The 15,953-nt window shown below is 55.3% G+C and overlaps 1 protein-coding gene across 1 annotated transcript in view; it reads right to left on the bottom strand.

The window, feature by feature from the left end:
- The window catches only part of DNAI1 (dynein axonemal intermediate chain 1), a 72,547-nt gene that overhangs the window by 15,765 nt on the left and 40,829 nt on the right, over window positions 1-15,953 (bottom strand). The window contains exons 5-12 of the mRNA XM_075559491.1: window positions 15,783-15,909; window positions 15,372-15,472; window positions 15,030-15,149; window positions 14,000-14,059; window positions 12,638-12,772; window positions 8,638-8,722; window positions 4,916-5,033; window positions 4,681-4,724 (exon numbers count right to left, since the gene is read on the bottom strand). Of these exons, the coding sequence (XP_075415606.1) occupies window positions 4,681-4,724; window positions 4,916-5,033; window positions 8,638-8,722; window positions 12,638-12,772; window positions 14,000-14,059; window positions 15,030-15,149; window positions 15,372-15,472; window positions 15,783-15,909 (790 nt within the window). The remainder of the gene's footprint in view (window positions 1-4,680; window positions 4,725-4,915; window positions 5,034-8,637; window positions 8,723-12,637; window positions 12,773-13,999; window positions 14,060-15,029; window positions 15,150-15,371; window positions 15,473-15,782; window positions 15,910-15,953) is intronic.

Here is a 15,953-nt window from a genome sequence, read left to right as displayed (position 1 = left end):
TTTCTGCTGGAGCTTCCGGGAGAACAAGGCAGGCAGAGGGGAGTGGAGACATCAGATGAAAGCCAGGCAAAGGAGACTGCAGATGTGATTACATGAAAAGTCTTCAGGTCCCAGATGATCTGTGTGAGCCCAATCCAACCATAAACTCCTGCCGTGGAGTCGATTCTGACTCATAGCAACCCAGACGGACAGAGTAGAACTGCCCCTAGGCTTCTGAAATTAAATCTTTAGCTTGGTCCCATTGAGTTTATGCCCACTCATGGTGACCCAATTGCAGCAGCAGGGAACACTGCCCGGTCCCGCTCCACCCTCACAACAGTTCCCGTGCCTGAGCCCAGTGTAGCAGCCACTGTGCCCGTCCATCTCCTTAAGGGCTTCCTCATTGCCGCCGCCCCTCTACATTCCCAAGTGGGATGTCCTTCTCCAGAGACTGGTCTCTCCTGACAACACGTCCGACTTATGAAAGACAAAGTCTCGCCACCCTTGTCTCTAAGGCGCACTCTGGCCTTCCTTCTTCCAAGAGCAGCCACCATGGTCGCAGACACTGAGAGGCAGGTGGTGGACTCTGTCCACAGGGTCCGTATAAGAGGGAGGAAGGGGAGTCAGGGAAGCAGAGGCCAGAGGGCTGTGACAAGCCATAAGGTGCGGGTGGCCGGCGGAAGCTGGAAGAGATTAGGATGTGGATGCCCCTGGAGCCTCGGGAGCAATGCCACCCTGCCGACCCGACCCCTTGATGTCAGTCCATGAAACCCATTCTGGCTTTCTGCTCCCCAGAGCTGTAGGATAATATATCTGTGAGGTTTTCAGCAACTCTGTGTAAGGTAATCTGTGACGGCAGCCCCCGAGGACTCACTCCGGGAAGGTGACCTTGCCTCACCTTTAGGAAGCAGAGGGAGAGGCCCCCTCTGATGGTCATTTTTCCTGGGATGGTTTGGAAGTCGAGGGACCAGAGTCAACAGCCCTCTACTCTTCCAATGGCAATAACAAAACCACTGCACGTACCTCAGGCCTGCCACCTGACATCCAGAGACAAAAATGCCTCTTGTGTCAGGATTTTTCAACCATCCCCAAAGGCAGGAAACTAGCCCAAGGTGGGCCCAAGGGAGGGCATCCATTCCCAGAGGGTGCCCAGCCCCCAGCAGGGTCCAGGGCCCTGGTGTTGGGCTGGGCTGTGCGGCTCTGTTAGGCCCCCGGAAAGTGGGTGGGGAGGAAGAGCAAGGCCGCGCAGGCAGAACATGTCAAGTGGGACATTTAATTTGATTTAGGGAAAATGAGGCAAACATTTGTGAACCTAAATAACTAACCAGTAATTAAGCCAACACCGGGAATGCCCTTGCATTACAACCCGGCGAGCCCAGTGGCCGTTATGGGCTGTATTTACAAAGAGACCCGGCAACATAATTAGTCCTGTCAATTTGGCGCAGCCTGCAGCCGACGAGTGATGGATTTTGTGTGTGGAGGATGAAAGGAGAGAAATGAGGTGGATGAATTTTCATTTTCGGTAAATGAAATTAACACTGCTTAATTAGTGAAGCTGACAAATAAATGATCAGGAAAGATTTAAATCCCTGAGAGTGTGGCTTCTGGCCTAGAGGAGAATGAGAGGGCGCGGAGGAGGGGGTGGTGCCGGGGAGGGGGTAGGGCTGGGACTCTGGGGGCTGCCCTCAGAGGGAGGCTGGGCTGGGGACTGCAAGCTCCCCCTGTCCTTCTAGGAGGCAGCACACGCATCCTACCTGCCTGTCCTAACCCCAAGGGGGCGGGAGTCAACCAATCACAGCCACACAGAGTATCTGGACTGGTCCTCCTTCCCTGGTTGGCAGATGTGAGGAACCCTCATTTCCCTGCTATGAACTGGTTTCTGGACTGGGATGACCCCTTTGGAACAGCAGGCTGACAACCTTGTATCCCAGCAGTTCCAAGTCTCTGCCCTGGACTAGTACCCTTGGCCTCCAAAGTGCCTTCCTCTGCTGGGAGCCTGGCTCTTGGGGTATCAGTGAGCAGGCTGGCAGCCCCACCACTTGGGCCCTGGCATCTGGAGATGGGGCAGGGTGAGCAGGTCAGCACTGCAGCCTCAGTGCTCATTGCTCCCCACCTGCCAGCCTCCTGGCTGGACCTCAGTCATCCTGCCCTGGGTCCAAAGGAGGAGATTGTCCCTAGGGCCTCCTAGAGGACATGCTACTCCTGGGGAGGTCTTGCTTGGCTGGGCCATGGCACAAATATCTAGGCGTCCCAGGCAAGAGGAGATTCATTAGGTCTGTACTGAGCTCAGGAGCCCTGGTGGTATAGTGGTGACCTGCTAACTGCAAGGTCAGCGGTTTCCAGGGAGAAAGATGAGGCATTATACTCCCATCAAGAGTGACAGGGTCAGAAATCCACAGGGGCATTTCTCCTCCCTCTTCTAGGGTCGCTGTGAGTCATCACTGACTCAATGGAAGTGAGTTTGGATTTTGTTCCAGGCTGAACGCTCCAGAATCAAACCGAACTGTGTTGCCCTTGGGAGGCCTGCCCTGCCTGTGGAAGGTGGACGTGGTTGGTATGACATGTGCTGGTGAGCCCCTCTGCAGCTCTCACGACCCCAGCAGGACTAGGGTGCTCCCAGCTTGCCTCAGCATTGCCTCTTCTCTGCTCTGGAGGCCCTGAGGTGCTCAGGCACATGGAACGCCCAGAAGCAACCCAGGAGCCAGTGTAGGGCTCTTCCTGAGGACTAGCTCCCCCTGGCCACTGCGGCAGAGCAGTGCCAAGATATTCCAGGCTCTGGAGAACAGATGCCCGCCTGAGAACTGGCCTACAACTCCATAGCAGCAACTGCAGACACCATCATGCCCTTGAGCCTGAGCTCTGAGAGCACAGAGGGGGTGGGGGGGAGAGGTAGAGGGGTTCTCCTCTCGCCCTTCTCTGCCTGGGCCCCTGAGACGCTGCAGGGAAGCCAGGGGAACTAGCCATGCAAGTCAGCTATGGAAGGCCTCTACAGGGGGCAGTTCAGACAGCTCCTAGGGACTCATCGCCCCTTTCTATCAAGTGGGCCTCACAACAGTGCCGGCCTGGCAGCTTGGCCGGTGTTGGCCTCTCCCTGTCACCAAAGCAGATACCAAGGCTTGGGGGCTTCTGGGCCCAGGCTGTACCACTGAACAGGACCATCCAGCCAGAGGGTCTGCAGACATGGGCACCACCTAGGCATGTAGATGTGGCTAAAAAGGCCAACGTGTGACAAAGAGACCCTGGGCAAGTACCTGCCCAAAGGAAGCCTCTGGGTACACCAGGTCCCTGCTCCTGGCCAAGCAGCCTGGTCAAGGCCCTGCCCACCAAGCCTATTGCTGGTGCTGGGCCTAGTAGGACAGAGCCAGAACTAAGGAGGCCCCCCTCCCACCTGCTCCCTCTCCACCACCCCCCGTTCCCCCCGCCCCCCATCCCCCCCCCCCCCCCCGGCCCTCCACTTCACTCCAACCCCAGCCCTGGGCCAAGTCTGGACAGAGAGTGACCACACAGGGGTCCACAGCCAATGCTCCAAGGGCCTTCCCCTCCCCCAGGCCCTGTTTAGGCCCAGTCGCTGCAGCAAAGGGGGAGGAATGTGCTAGCTCCCTGCCAGAGGGGGAGGGCACTTTCCCTTGGCAGCAGCCCCCACTCAGGAGTGGGGGCACAAAGCAGGCATTTAGGGACTCCTCCAGAGGCCACCCCGACAACAGGGCTGGGAGCAGCTCCAAGGCCTCCTCCCTGAGAAGTAGAGCAAACACCCACCCCCGCCTCCTCCCCGCCCTCATTCCCCACCCTGGTCAAAGAATGGGTGGACAGGCGTCTGGGGGGCAGGGACCAGGAGCTTGTCTGCCTGCCAGCCAAGCAGCAGCTTAGAGACTGGACCTGGGGTTTTCTCTTGGAAGAAGCAGGTCCTCCCAGCCAAAGCCCCAGTGGCTGAGCCAGTCAGGATGCTGCGGCTCCGTGAAGTGTGGGGCCCTCTCCCGTCAGGACAGGAGAACAACCAAGCCAGCTGAGGCAGCCGCTGCCCTCGGGCTGAAGGACAGGGCAGGCAAGGGAACTGCTTGGGTCTCTGCCTGCAGGGCCCGGGGACCTTCGGGTCAGGAAAGACCCCCCCAGAACAGAGAAGTCAAGCATTCCCCTCACCCTGCCTGTCCCAAGGGCCCTAGATGGGAGGGAAGGCAGAAAGAGGCACCCACACTCCCTCAGACCCACAGGCAAGTCACTTGTCCATCCTTCCCCACTGCTGCCCACGGTTCCATCCTGGCTTCCCCTGGGGGATGTCTGCACCAGTCCTTCTGGCTCCGGCCCTGCGCTCCCTCCCTGCCCTGACCACGTCTGTCCCTGCCCTTCTTGGACTCCCCTGGGGCTTTCCCTGTATCTTTGGAAAGGCTTACCAAACCGCTAGCCAGCCCCCACTCCCCCACAGCTCCACTGCCGCCCCCTCTCTCACAGCCGGTCTGCGGCACGTGCAGGCTCCTCGATTCTCCTCTTTCTCAATCATGTACCCCCTTCAAGGCTCAGCTCAGTGCGTTTCAGGCTCTGCCCGGGACTCCTTGTGGGGCTGTCTTTGTTTTCTCGGTCAGACCCTGAGCCCCTGTCATCTTTGTGTCTCTCCCTCCAGGCCAAGCCCTCCACGCCGCCGAGCCGGGCCCTTGGTGTGTGCTGGTTGGGTGGAGAAACGAGTGAACCAACAGCGGGGTCACTTACAGGAGCCGTGTCCCACTGCAAACAGATCACTGTACTTTGGATTCCTGCAAAAGAAGTTCGGAACCAACCCATCGGCCTGTGGAGTGAGCACGTCCTTCCCACCCCCCCCTACCCCTCCACCGCCCCGACAGGTGTCTTCCCACTTTCACTTGTCCGCCATGGGCCAGGTCAAGGTGGCTCAGTGCCCTCCTAGTGCGCCGCGGGGCGCGGGGTCTGCGGCAGTGCCCGTACTCACCAGCAGAGGGCGGTGACGGCCAGGCGCTTGGCTTTGTCGTTTTGGAATTTCCAGAGCGGCAGCAGAGTTCCCTCCTGGTCTCGATATTCGTCCGCGGAGTCCTCATAGTACTTGAAATCTTACACACGCAAATGGACACGCACCGAGTCAACCCCGAGACGGCCACTTCACGGCAAACCCGGATCCGCCACTCACTGGCGGCGAACCTCTTTGTGTCTCCGTAAGCGCCCTGCTGGTGTGGTGGTTATGCTGTCGGCGCTAGCCACGAGGTCAGCAGTTCAAAATCACCAGCTGCGCAGCAGGAGAAAAGCCGGGCTGCCCACAGGGGCAGTTCTGCCCTGCCCTATAGGGTCACTACGTATGAGTCGGCATTGACTCTATCAATGGCGGGGGGATTGATTTTAAATCGACCTCAGAGATTAGTGTGAAAATTAATTGAGGCAATATATGTAAAGTGCTTAGAAAATTGCCTGGCAGATAAGTACCTGCCTCTCTGAGTTTTCTCTTGTTACTGCCCTCGTTGTTGTTGGAGCTAAGTCACAACAATGCGGCTGCATCCTGGAGTACAATCCCAGCCCCCAGGAACTTCCCCAGCAATTCCACACAGTGAGGCCACCTAGATCCCCATGGGCTCTGCAGACTGTTCCTCACTACCAGGCCTAAAATGCATGTCTGGGTCCCACGCTCTGCCACTTAGGCCCAAGCTCTGCCTTGACTGATCTCTGTCCATCAGCTCTCACCTTTCCCTTAGGATCATCTTTCTCATCCAATCCTAACCTGGATTCTAACAATACCCCCCTCCCAGATCTCCCTACCGTGTCACTTCTCCTCCAGCTCCTGTCTGACAGAGCTGTCCCCACCCCCACCCCACCCCAAGGACAACAGGACCTTCGGGAATCATGTGAAGCACTGTGCTCTTCCCACCCCATAGAGACCCTCTCACTGGCTTCTGTTATCCCAGGAAGAACATTTGGGTCCTGGGCCAAACCAAGACTCCTGGCCATGAATCCCACGCCATCTCCAGTCCTCTGCACAAGGACCCTCTGAGTCAAATAGTCACATGGTCTGAGGCCTCTGAGTTTTTTCTTGCTCTTTCATGTCTAAGATGACCCAGCTTCCCATCAAACTCCCTCTCACTCCGGATCCAGGTCAAACGCTGCCCTGGGTGAGGGCTGTACTTCCTAGTTGCTCAGTGTTCATTTCTCCCCTCTCTGTACCAACCCTGCCTCCCTCTCCTGAAATGTCTGTCACACCGTGTTGCCTCCAGTCATCCTTTGCCTGTCTCCCCCACAGACAGGCCCTGTGGGGAGAGCAGGAAGCATGTCATACACATCTTTGTGGCCCAAGTCCCGTCAGAGAGCAGACACCCAGGGAATGTTCAAAGGGCCAGCCAGAGAGCAGACACCCAGGGCACGTTCAAAGAATGCAATTCAATAAGCCAACAGAAGTAAAATGGTCCTTGGTCCTCTTTCCAAGCGAGGGTGACTCATTAGAAAACGACTCCTCTTATCTAACGGGGTCAATGGCATGCTTTGGCACCAACCCCAGCCGGTCTTACTATGCCCCACACCTTGAAGTTGGGGACGACATTCAACTTCAGAAACACCTCTGAACAAGAAGGATTTGAGTGGTCAGAGAGGCCGGCGTGAACCAAGGCCACATCAGACAGACATCCTTGAGCCTGCGCTGGGTCGGAAAGGCCCTCCCTTCAGAGAGGAGATTAATTGGGAACACTTCCCAATTTTCACGTCTGCTTCATGGTTACACTTCCCCAAAGGGAAAATGAGTATGCAATTAAAACAAAATCAAAGTTCAGTGCATTTTTATGCGACTGTGTGTTCTTATAAATGAGAACAGTTCACCAAGGCCAATTTCTCCACGGCTGTGAGGCGGGTTTTGCAGCCCTTTGCTGGGCTGGCTGCAGAGCTGGGTTTCAGGGAGGCAAGCTGTGTGAGTGACAAATTCATTCGCAGCTGCTGTGTACTTTGACAGCTTTCAAAAGCACTCAAGGTCGCCTTCCAGCCTGAATGATAACGAGGGGGCTTGTTTTCGGCTGCGGGTCCTGGCAGCCCTGGTTTGTATGTCCCCTGGGTGAGCAATGAGCAGCGAGTCACCAAGAAGAGTCTTGAGCTGTCGGCTCAGGAGACCGGCCAGCAGCAAGGGGCTGCCAGCTCTGGGGAGGTAGCGGCTCCAAATAAACACTCCGCCTCTTGGGGGGAAATGCACACCCCTTGGGAATGCACTGTTCACGCCCTGGGAAGGATTCTTTCCCTGGTTCTATTAAAGCCCACCAGCCTTTCCCAGGCCCCCAGGACGTATGCCGTTCTGAATCACTCCCTTTCTTCACCTCATCACTAATTAATTACCAGTAGAGACCTATTGAGTGTGTCGACTTGAGGCGTCTCTTCCAGCTCTGAGGCTGCATTGCCAGAGTGCTGAGGTTGCTGATCCAAGGGGCCTGTGGTCAAGACCTGAGTCCACCATTTACACTAGCTGTGATTCTGGACACGTGGCAGCAACATCCCAGTCTATTTATCAGCTGGAAAATGAAGGTGATAATGGTGCCTGCCCCATTGGTGTAGTGGCTATGCGTTGGGTTGCTAGCCAGAAGGGCAGCAGATCGAAATCACTAGTCTGCTCCTCCGGAGGAGAAAGACCAGGCTTTCTACTCCAGCAAAGAGTTACAGTTTCAGAAACCTTCAAGGGCAGTTCTACCCCACCCTAGAGGGTCCCTGTAAGTCAGTGAGTTTTCTGGTCCCAGCGAGATAACATAATACAGACAGACCACATCGTGCTATAGAACGCACCTCAAGCCTTCCCAGGGGGAGGGAGCAGGGCACGCCCACTACTCCTTTTCCTTCCTCCCTGATGGGGCAGGCCGGGTGCCTATGTACTGAGCTCTGCTCTGCCCCACACTCCACCTGAACCTCCCTCTGTCTCTGTCCCTGCATTCGGCCCACTCACACCCTCCTCTCTTCGGGCTGCGCCCCTCCCTGGAAAGCTTCAGGGTCTCTGAACCTTCTTCGGTGAAAGCTCAGATTCCCAGGGGAATTCCAGGCTGAACACTCACCACTGCCCATCCTCTGAGCCACTGTGCCCCGAGTCCCCATTCCTGTTCATTTCTACCACCATGCCATGGGCCAGGGCTGTTCCACCACCACGTCATAGAGCAGGGCTGCCTCCCTCACTTTCCTCCCATTCACAGCCTCTTCATCCTCTGGCCCGGGGCCTCCAACTCCCTTCCACGACCCTTCTTGACTGTTCCCACACACCCCTTGTTTGCCTTGTCCCCCGGGAGGCTGCCCCGAGTGTCTTTCTGAGAGGACAGAGCACAGAATGAGGCAGCTCAAGACTTAGATTTAGGTTCTCATGGCAATCCACTGGCCAGGTGGCCCTGACCCTACTGTCCTCGCGTGTCAAGCAGGCGCCCACAATCCTCTCTGCCTGCCTCCAGCACTGCCCGGAAGAGCATGTTGCATGCCAAGTGTAGGTGTGGGTGGAGCCAGTGTGAGAACACATCACTCCATCCATTTTTCAAAATGCTGTTGTTCATGGTTGACTTGCATAAGCCTTGTCTCCCCAACCACACACACCTGAAGTGGGCGGGATTCTTTCTCCTCCCCTTGCACCCACAGAACTTGGCCTGGGACGCTCAAACACTGATTTCTTTTGTTTATGGGAGTTGTTGCTTTCAAGAACCGTCCTGGCCCTTCATGTCTTACCTTGAGCGACATCATCATACGTGTTCTGGTTGACCATCCGCTCCACGATCTTAGCAGCTTGGCTCACCTTGGTGATGTCATCACTCTGTGGGGACACAGAGGCCAGAGATCCTCACCAGCCAGCGCCTGGAAAGGTTGTGAGCCCTGACCCAACTGGTTCGGCAGTGTGTTTCAGCTCACCACACACACCCCTTCTGAGTCCTTCTCCCCCTTCCCCTTCACAAGTGGCTCTATGTGTGGGGTGGGGGGTTTTAGCTCTGCACTGCAGTAACTGGCTCTAGATATCGTCTCCTTCAGGTTCTCCTGGGCTTCTTTGGGGAGAAGGAGAAAGAAAGACAGGCCATCAAGGAGAGCCCAGGGAGGGTATCTGGAACAGGAGCCAACAAGAGCAGGTCAAGACAGAGAGGATTTGCTCAGGACCCATTGCCGTCAAATCAATTCTGAGTCAGAGTGGAACTGCCCTTGTGGGTTTCAGAGGATGAAACTCTGTGGGAGTAGAAGGCTCCTCTTGTTCTCATGGAGCAGCCGGTGCTTTTGAACTGCTGACTTTGTGTTGGCAGCCAGACCCATAACCACGACACCACCAGGGCTCCCGGTAGGAGAAGGCATGGACTCTCATGAAAGGCCTCTGGTGCAACCTCTGGTCCAACCTCTTTAGTGAGTTGACAGTTGAGGAAGACACAAAGGCTCAGAGAGGGGAAGAGAGACAGGCTGGTTCCCAGAGGAACAAGAACTGAAATTCCTAATCCAGAGCCCTGCCCACTGCCCCAGACCTAAGAGAGAGCAAGACTTTCCACATCGAGGAAAGAAGATTCATTTGAACCCCAAACTAAGCTCGGCACTGTGAGAACTTTTATAAAGTACAGCAGGCGAGCCCCTTGGAAAGTCAACAGAGGAGCAAAGAGCTTTCGGAGAGGTGGACCAGGCAAGCTAGCAGCCTGCAGACAGGGCAGAGGCACCAGGCCTGTGGTCTGGGCAATGGCTAAGAGAAGGGCTGCCGGAGACTCACAGACCTGCATCCCTCATCAGGAGTCCCTCGTCAGGGAGTGCCAACTCGGGGAAGGGGGTGAGGAGGGGGCACCGCCTCCTACCAGAGACTGGCCTCCAGCATGCATTCTCTGGGGTTGAGGACAGTGCCTGCCTCTCTAGGGAGGTAGATGGCAGTGACTGGATAATGCTAGACGTGGCCACAGAAGATGCTGCCTAATGTGGGGGAGTTGAGCTTGCCTGGGAGTTGCTGAGGGGAGGGGTGGGTCAGAGAGTTGGGGGGGGGCAGTGGGGACCAGATGAACTCTAAGGACTATGGCTTTAGGAATCCATGGACCGGCTTCCTGGCATTAACTTGGAGTCCATTTGACATCCCCTTCCCTCAGAGGGTGGTTCCCCAGATGTGACTTCACAGGCATCTACCAGGGGGTGATGAGCTGATCTGGAAATCACAAGGTCAGCAGTTCAAAGTGACCAGTCGCTCCATAGGAGAAAGACGAGGCTTCCGACTTCTGTAGAGCTTTACAGCCTAGGAGCAGTTCTACTCTGTCCCACAGGACTCGGTGGCAGTGACCACACTGCTCTTCATCTCTCCTCTGACGCCCCCGTGACTGGACACTGTGTTCACCCCACATTGTTAGTGTGGCACACTGACTCTGTACCATAGCCCTTGGGGCTGGGGACCGCAACCCATCCCCGCTCGATCACCGGACTGCGAAGACACAAATTAGTAATGTGCCCAGGGTCGCCAGCCACCTGGCATGCTCATAGCAACAACATAGCCCCAAATCAAAACCTGCTGCCGTCAGAGCTGTGGCTAATTGGGGTCTGCACATGCCATCAGCTTTTCACTTCAACCTTTCAAAGTAAGTATCACAAGGATACGGAAATGGAGGTTTCAGAGAAACTGCGACATTTCCCCAAGATCACCCAGCCAGTAAGTGGCAAAGCCAGGATGAAAACCCAGGTCTGCGGATTCCAGGGCCCCTGCTTGTGCCTCCTACAACCCCCCAGGAAGTCAGGCCCTCCCCAGCCCTCCACTGCCCATGGGAAACTCAGCGCTCCAGATGGGCACCGAGGAAGAGTGGGCACAGTGGGTGGCTCTGGATTCAGTGCTTCTGGAGCCGCCACCTGTCTGTTGCAGAATGAACATGTGGCCTGAGCCTCTCCTTCACTCCTGTCCTAATCTTTCAGGGCAGACAGGCTGTGCTCACGTCTGTAGCTGTACCTGGTCACAAGAGAGCCATCTGAGGTCTGAGGTTCGCCACTGCACACCTTCCTGCGGCACAGCACGAAGTTACCTTGAGTCCTCTCCTTCCCCACACTGGAAGCAACCGAACCAGACTTGGATCCCAAAGTCTGTAGCAACTGAACCAGACTTGGATCCCAGAGGAAGGTGCACCACTCTGCTGTGGTGCTGGGCCTGCCCAAAGGTGGTGGTTACCGCCACTCACACTCCAATCCGGAGCAGCCTGGCTCAGGACTAGGGCGCCCCACTAACCCTGCCTTTCCTTTGGAAGAGGCACTCGCTGGGCATGTGTCTGTTGGATGGCTCAGTCCCAGGGACTTCTCTTCCCCTCTCTTGGGTCTTGGGATCTCTGTAACCTATGTTCCAGCACAGAGCCTATAGCTAAACCTCTAGTGGCTCTTCATGTGGATCCTGACCCAGGCCACTGCCCCTTCTGAAGACCCCTGCTTCTATGGAATGGTTCCAGGAGCCCAGGGTCTGGAGGGGCAGGAATTCCACAGTTTCCCTCAGCACTTAAGCCACCAACATGGGCCACGATCTCAAGGTACTTGACCTGTGCTTGAGTAAAAGGAAATTGGGGCAGTTCCTATTAAACCCAGGCACAGGCCCCTCAAACTTGCCCTAACGTGGCCTGAGTGCAAAAGGAATTGAGACGTGGGGCACTTCTCAATATGGAAGTGGGCAAGAGAAATGCTCAGCAGATCATCAAAAGGCCAGTGGTTTGAACCCGCCAGCTCCTTCCTGGAGGAAAGAGGTAGCAGTCTGCTTCTGGATAGGTGAACTGAAACCAAATCAAACTCACTACCATCTAGTCGACTCTGACTCATCATGAACATATTGGACACAGGAGAATGGAGTTTCCAAAGTGGTGGATCTTAGGGCACCCTCCGTTTAGATTATAGCCGTGGAGACCCCACGGGGTAGTTCTCTGTCTATGGGGTCTCTTGACAGCAACAGGTTTGGGCAGACTCTAGACAAAGAAACACCATTTTGCACTGATTTAGCTTTTGTAATGGGGTGGAACGCGACAATTTCCCAGAGAGCTGCCATGGGAGCTCTCCACGGTGCTGAATCCACCTTCCTGCCTACCTCATGGCTCCCACAACACCCTGACCTCCACACTGGGACACCGGACCCCTTCACATCTTCCTGCACTGTAACTACATGGTAATACCAAGACCCATGCTAATCATGACTTCTACAGTATCTATTCTTTGGTGACTTCAACATGACTCCTCATGGTAAATCCAGCCCATGTTCAGCACATACTTGGGCCTAGCATTGCTGGTACCGGTGATCATCTCTGATCTGGCTTCTGGAGCTACAGATTCACCCAACGTATTGGCAAAACCAAATGAAAAAAACTGAGAGACAAAGAGCAGCTCATCATGCTGAACCTCATGAGCCTTCACCCCCAGGAGGTGGTGCTTTATCTTCACATGTTACCTGGCTCTGGGAAGATTACCTAGCCTAAAGCTGCCTTTAAAAAAGGTTCTTACCTTCCATTGCCCCTTAGCCCAACAGTCATGAGTCTTTGCTAGCCTCCAGGCCTACATCAAAGTAGGAGGAAGTATGGAAGGCCAGACACAGTCTCAACTTTCTACACAGCTACCCACAAAGAAGGAGAATCAACTCCACACCTCAACATGAGCCCCCTTTTAAGGGTCTGGGAGCTCCTCTCAGATATCCATGTGTCTGCCCAGCAGGGCTCAAGGACCCACTCAGGCATTCTCTGTAACAGAACCATGGGAGCCTTCATCAAACCTGGGACTCCATAGATGTCAGCTTCCCCATGGTCATTTTCCCCATTTTTTTGGCCACTGGGGTCTTCGTCTTCTCCTTCTCCTTGGTCTTCTCTTGCTTCTCAAGCTCCTCTATGTAGGCATCGTAGATCTCCCACTAGACAAAGGCAAGAAGAGAAGCATCATCACCAGGCACAAGCTTCCCTCAACCAGCTCCTCTTCAGCCTTTGGGCTTGGGGGATTGATTATGTTAAACCTTGTCAACTGCCTTCAGAGCGTCCTCTGCTTGGTCCCTTCCCTCCTAGTTATGTATCCAGTGTCTGTCTTTTCTGCTAGCCATCAGCTTGAGGAAGGAATGAAGGAGCTCTCAGGGCACTTCTGGGCTGGGCTTATCCCAAGGGCTGGCTTGTCATCTGGAAACTGGCATCATTGTGACCAAAAACTCCCACCAGGAAGTACAAATGGGCAAAGATCAGGCTAGCTCACAATTTCATAGGTGATTTATAAGACTCTGAATTAGGAGATAAAATAAATGAACACCCAACAACTCCCTCCCCCCCACCCCGCTGCCCATGGAGATGGGATCAACATACTGACTCAGAGGAGTCATCCAGAGGGAAGGGGACCTCTGTTAACTGGATCTGATGCCAATGCAGCCCACGGGGGCAGTAGCAGAGGCAGCCAGGATCCGGGGCTGGGCAGATGCCCCCAGCGCACACTGTGCACTCCCCAGAGCTGGGCACTCTGCCATCTGGAGGCCAGATACACACACCTGTCATTTCATTCACCTGCAGACCAATACTGCAAGCCACCAAATGCTGCAGAAATTGTCATTTAATTCAGAGTCCCCCAACAACCAAGGTTGCTGTCATCCTTGCTTGACTGAACAGAAAACTGAGGTTTTATGGACGGCACAGTTTGCTCAGTATCTTACAGTAGGAGCAGCAGGGTTGTGGACCGAGCTTAGGTCTCCTGGTACCATATCTAGCCAAAACAGCATGGCTACCCAAGAGGACTGGGAGGGCAGTATTACTGCAGGCTGCAGAAAGGGCAGGGTCTAAGTCAGCCACTCGGAGAGACCATGTAGACAAGTATTCTCTCCTGGTCTTAGGGAAAGTTGTAGAAGCCAAGCCTGCTTCTAGATTGCACGATCTTGCCAGGAGGCTGAGGACTGGTCCAGAGCTCACTGGATGGAGTTGTGGTGACTCATGTGCGTGGCGTCTGTGCCTGGATGCTCAGGGCCATGAGCAGGGAAATGGATGCAGGTGGCGGGCAGACAGCCAGAGGAACCCATGACCAGGCCAGCCTCTCTTGCTACAGAATGAAACAAGGATCCCGGGAGGTGGGAAGCAGTGATGGGTTTCAGGCTGGTCCAGGGTCCTACCTGATTGGCTGTGGCCGAAAAGTTGGTCCTGGGAGGAGGCTCCATCTGACACTCTCGGTCCTAGATAACAAGGACAAGAGAAAGCCCACAGGCAACTCTTCACTTCTCTTCACTTAACCCTTGGGAGAGACACAGTGGTTCGAGCTAAGAGAGCAGGATGGGACACAGCAGAAGGAAAGAGGAGCCTGGGCAGAAGGCCCACATGCACCAAGCTGACGTTTCCGCCCCTATCCCGGCATTCTTCTGAAGAAGCCTAGGCTAGAAAGTAGAGATAGTGAGGCCGGACGGTGCCAGTGTCAACAAAGCTGAACGTGCAGTGGAGCTCTGGCTGAGCTGCAGGAAGGCGGGCTGAGGGCAGCCTGCAGACACAGAGCACAGAGATCAGCCCACTGCCATCCCTCTGAGGTCCCCCTTCCCTTGGGAGCCTTCTTCCTACAACCGTGCTCTCTGGCTCCACTGGAGAAGCATGCCCTTCCCCGTGCTGTGTCACCAGATCACCAAAGAGCAGCGCAGGAGTCACTGGGTGATGAGGAGATGCTCATCTGGTAGACCGTGGTCCTCCCCCGCCACCACACATACATTTCCGTGATGCAAGTGAGCCTCCCACCTGAAACCCTGTGAGGCTCCTTGGCCTGGCACCCGGGATCCTCTGTGTTTGGGAGCATGAGAGCTTTTCTAGCCTTCTCTACCTACTGTCTCACAGACACCTTCGACCCCAGTCCAACTGGCTCCCAGTTCCCTTCCCCAGCACAGTGTGGCCTCCCCTTCCCCTCCACCTGAGTCCTGAGTCACACCTCCTCCTGGAATCATGTTTCAGGTTTCAACCTCTCTGTGGAGTTTTGGGGTGTCCTTATGGCTCCCTCTGAACTCTCTGGATGGAGCCCTGAAGACGTGTTCCCAACTCTCCCCAGAGAGAGAACTGTGGCCGCTGTCCTATCACCCTGGCCTGGCAGAGGGCTCAGGTCTGCTTGCTCCGGGGCATGTACTGGGCAGAGGCAAGGTTAAGGGGCTGGGGCAGGGGCTGCTCTACCCGCAGCCGGTTGGTGAAGGTCTGGGAGGCTCTCTCGCTGAAGTTGAACTGGTTGGTGAGCTTCTGCTCCTTGGGCTGCATTGGAGTCATGAACTCTTCTTCAGTCACTTTGTCTGCTGCCTATGGGAGGAGGCGGGGGAAGATTCAGAGGACCAGAACTCAATGGTAAGAACTGGGACATGAGGGCATCCTATCCCCCAGGGTAGGAGTGAGGCAGGAGAGGCTCATTGCCGTCTGCACATTGCCACCTGCAACTTCGAACTTCTAACTTTTCCCCGAGTCACTCCTGAATCCATCACTTAAGCTGGAAGGGAAGGGATGTAGGGCAATGTGATACTGCACCTCAGCTGCAGGCATGTCTTCTGCATCTCCTTCCTTGGGCTCTTCGTCTTCTTCAGGCACTTCTGTTTCTGAATGCACCACCTTGGCCGACTCTTGAGAACCTTGATAAAATGAAGCTGATGAATCTCCAGTCAAAGCCCATTCTCCCAAGCCTTGGTAAGGTGGGCTTCTTGGTTTCTGCCTTTCAGACCCTCCATGCCCCTGGCTCCACCCCCCACCCCCACCCCTAAGACAAGAACCTTCATGATGAATCAGAAAGGCTAGGTTAATTCCGACAGCAATTTGGGGCCACCTGCATATTGGACCTTATGTAAGCAGAGGTTCTTCCGAGTTCTGGCTTAGGGACCTACTCCTTAGAGTGAACTGGGGACTGGGCTCGGGGCAGCAGCTTCAGTCAGCCTGCAATCCTACCTGCTACTAACTCTTCACGGTAGTGCTGCCGCCGTCCTTCATCTGAGTCTTTAGGAATCAGGTTCCCGACTTGGCTGAAGTGAACTGCCAGTTGGTTCACGAAGCCAATAAGTTTGTATGTGCCTTCCTGAGAAGAGAGGTGGGGGAGGACTATTGGTCTGGAATCATGAC

This window comes from Tenrec ecaudatus, chromosome 10, assembly GCF_050624435.1.
Source record: "Tenrec ecaudatus isolate mTenEca1 chromosome 10, mTenEca1.hap1, whole genome shotgun sequence".
NCBI classification, from domain to species: domain Eukaryota; kingdom Metazoa; phylum Chordata; class Mammalia; order Afrosoricida; family Tenrecidae; genus Tenrec; species Tenrec ecaudatus.
The sequence above is the reverse complement of the archived record's forward strand: the minus strand, read 5'-3'. Positions and strand labels throughout refer to the sequence as shown.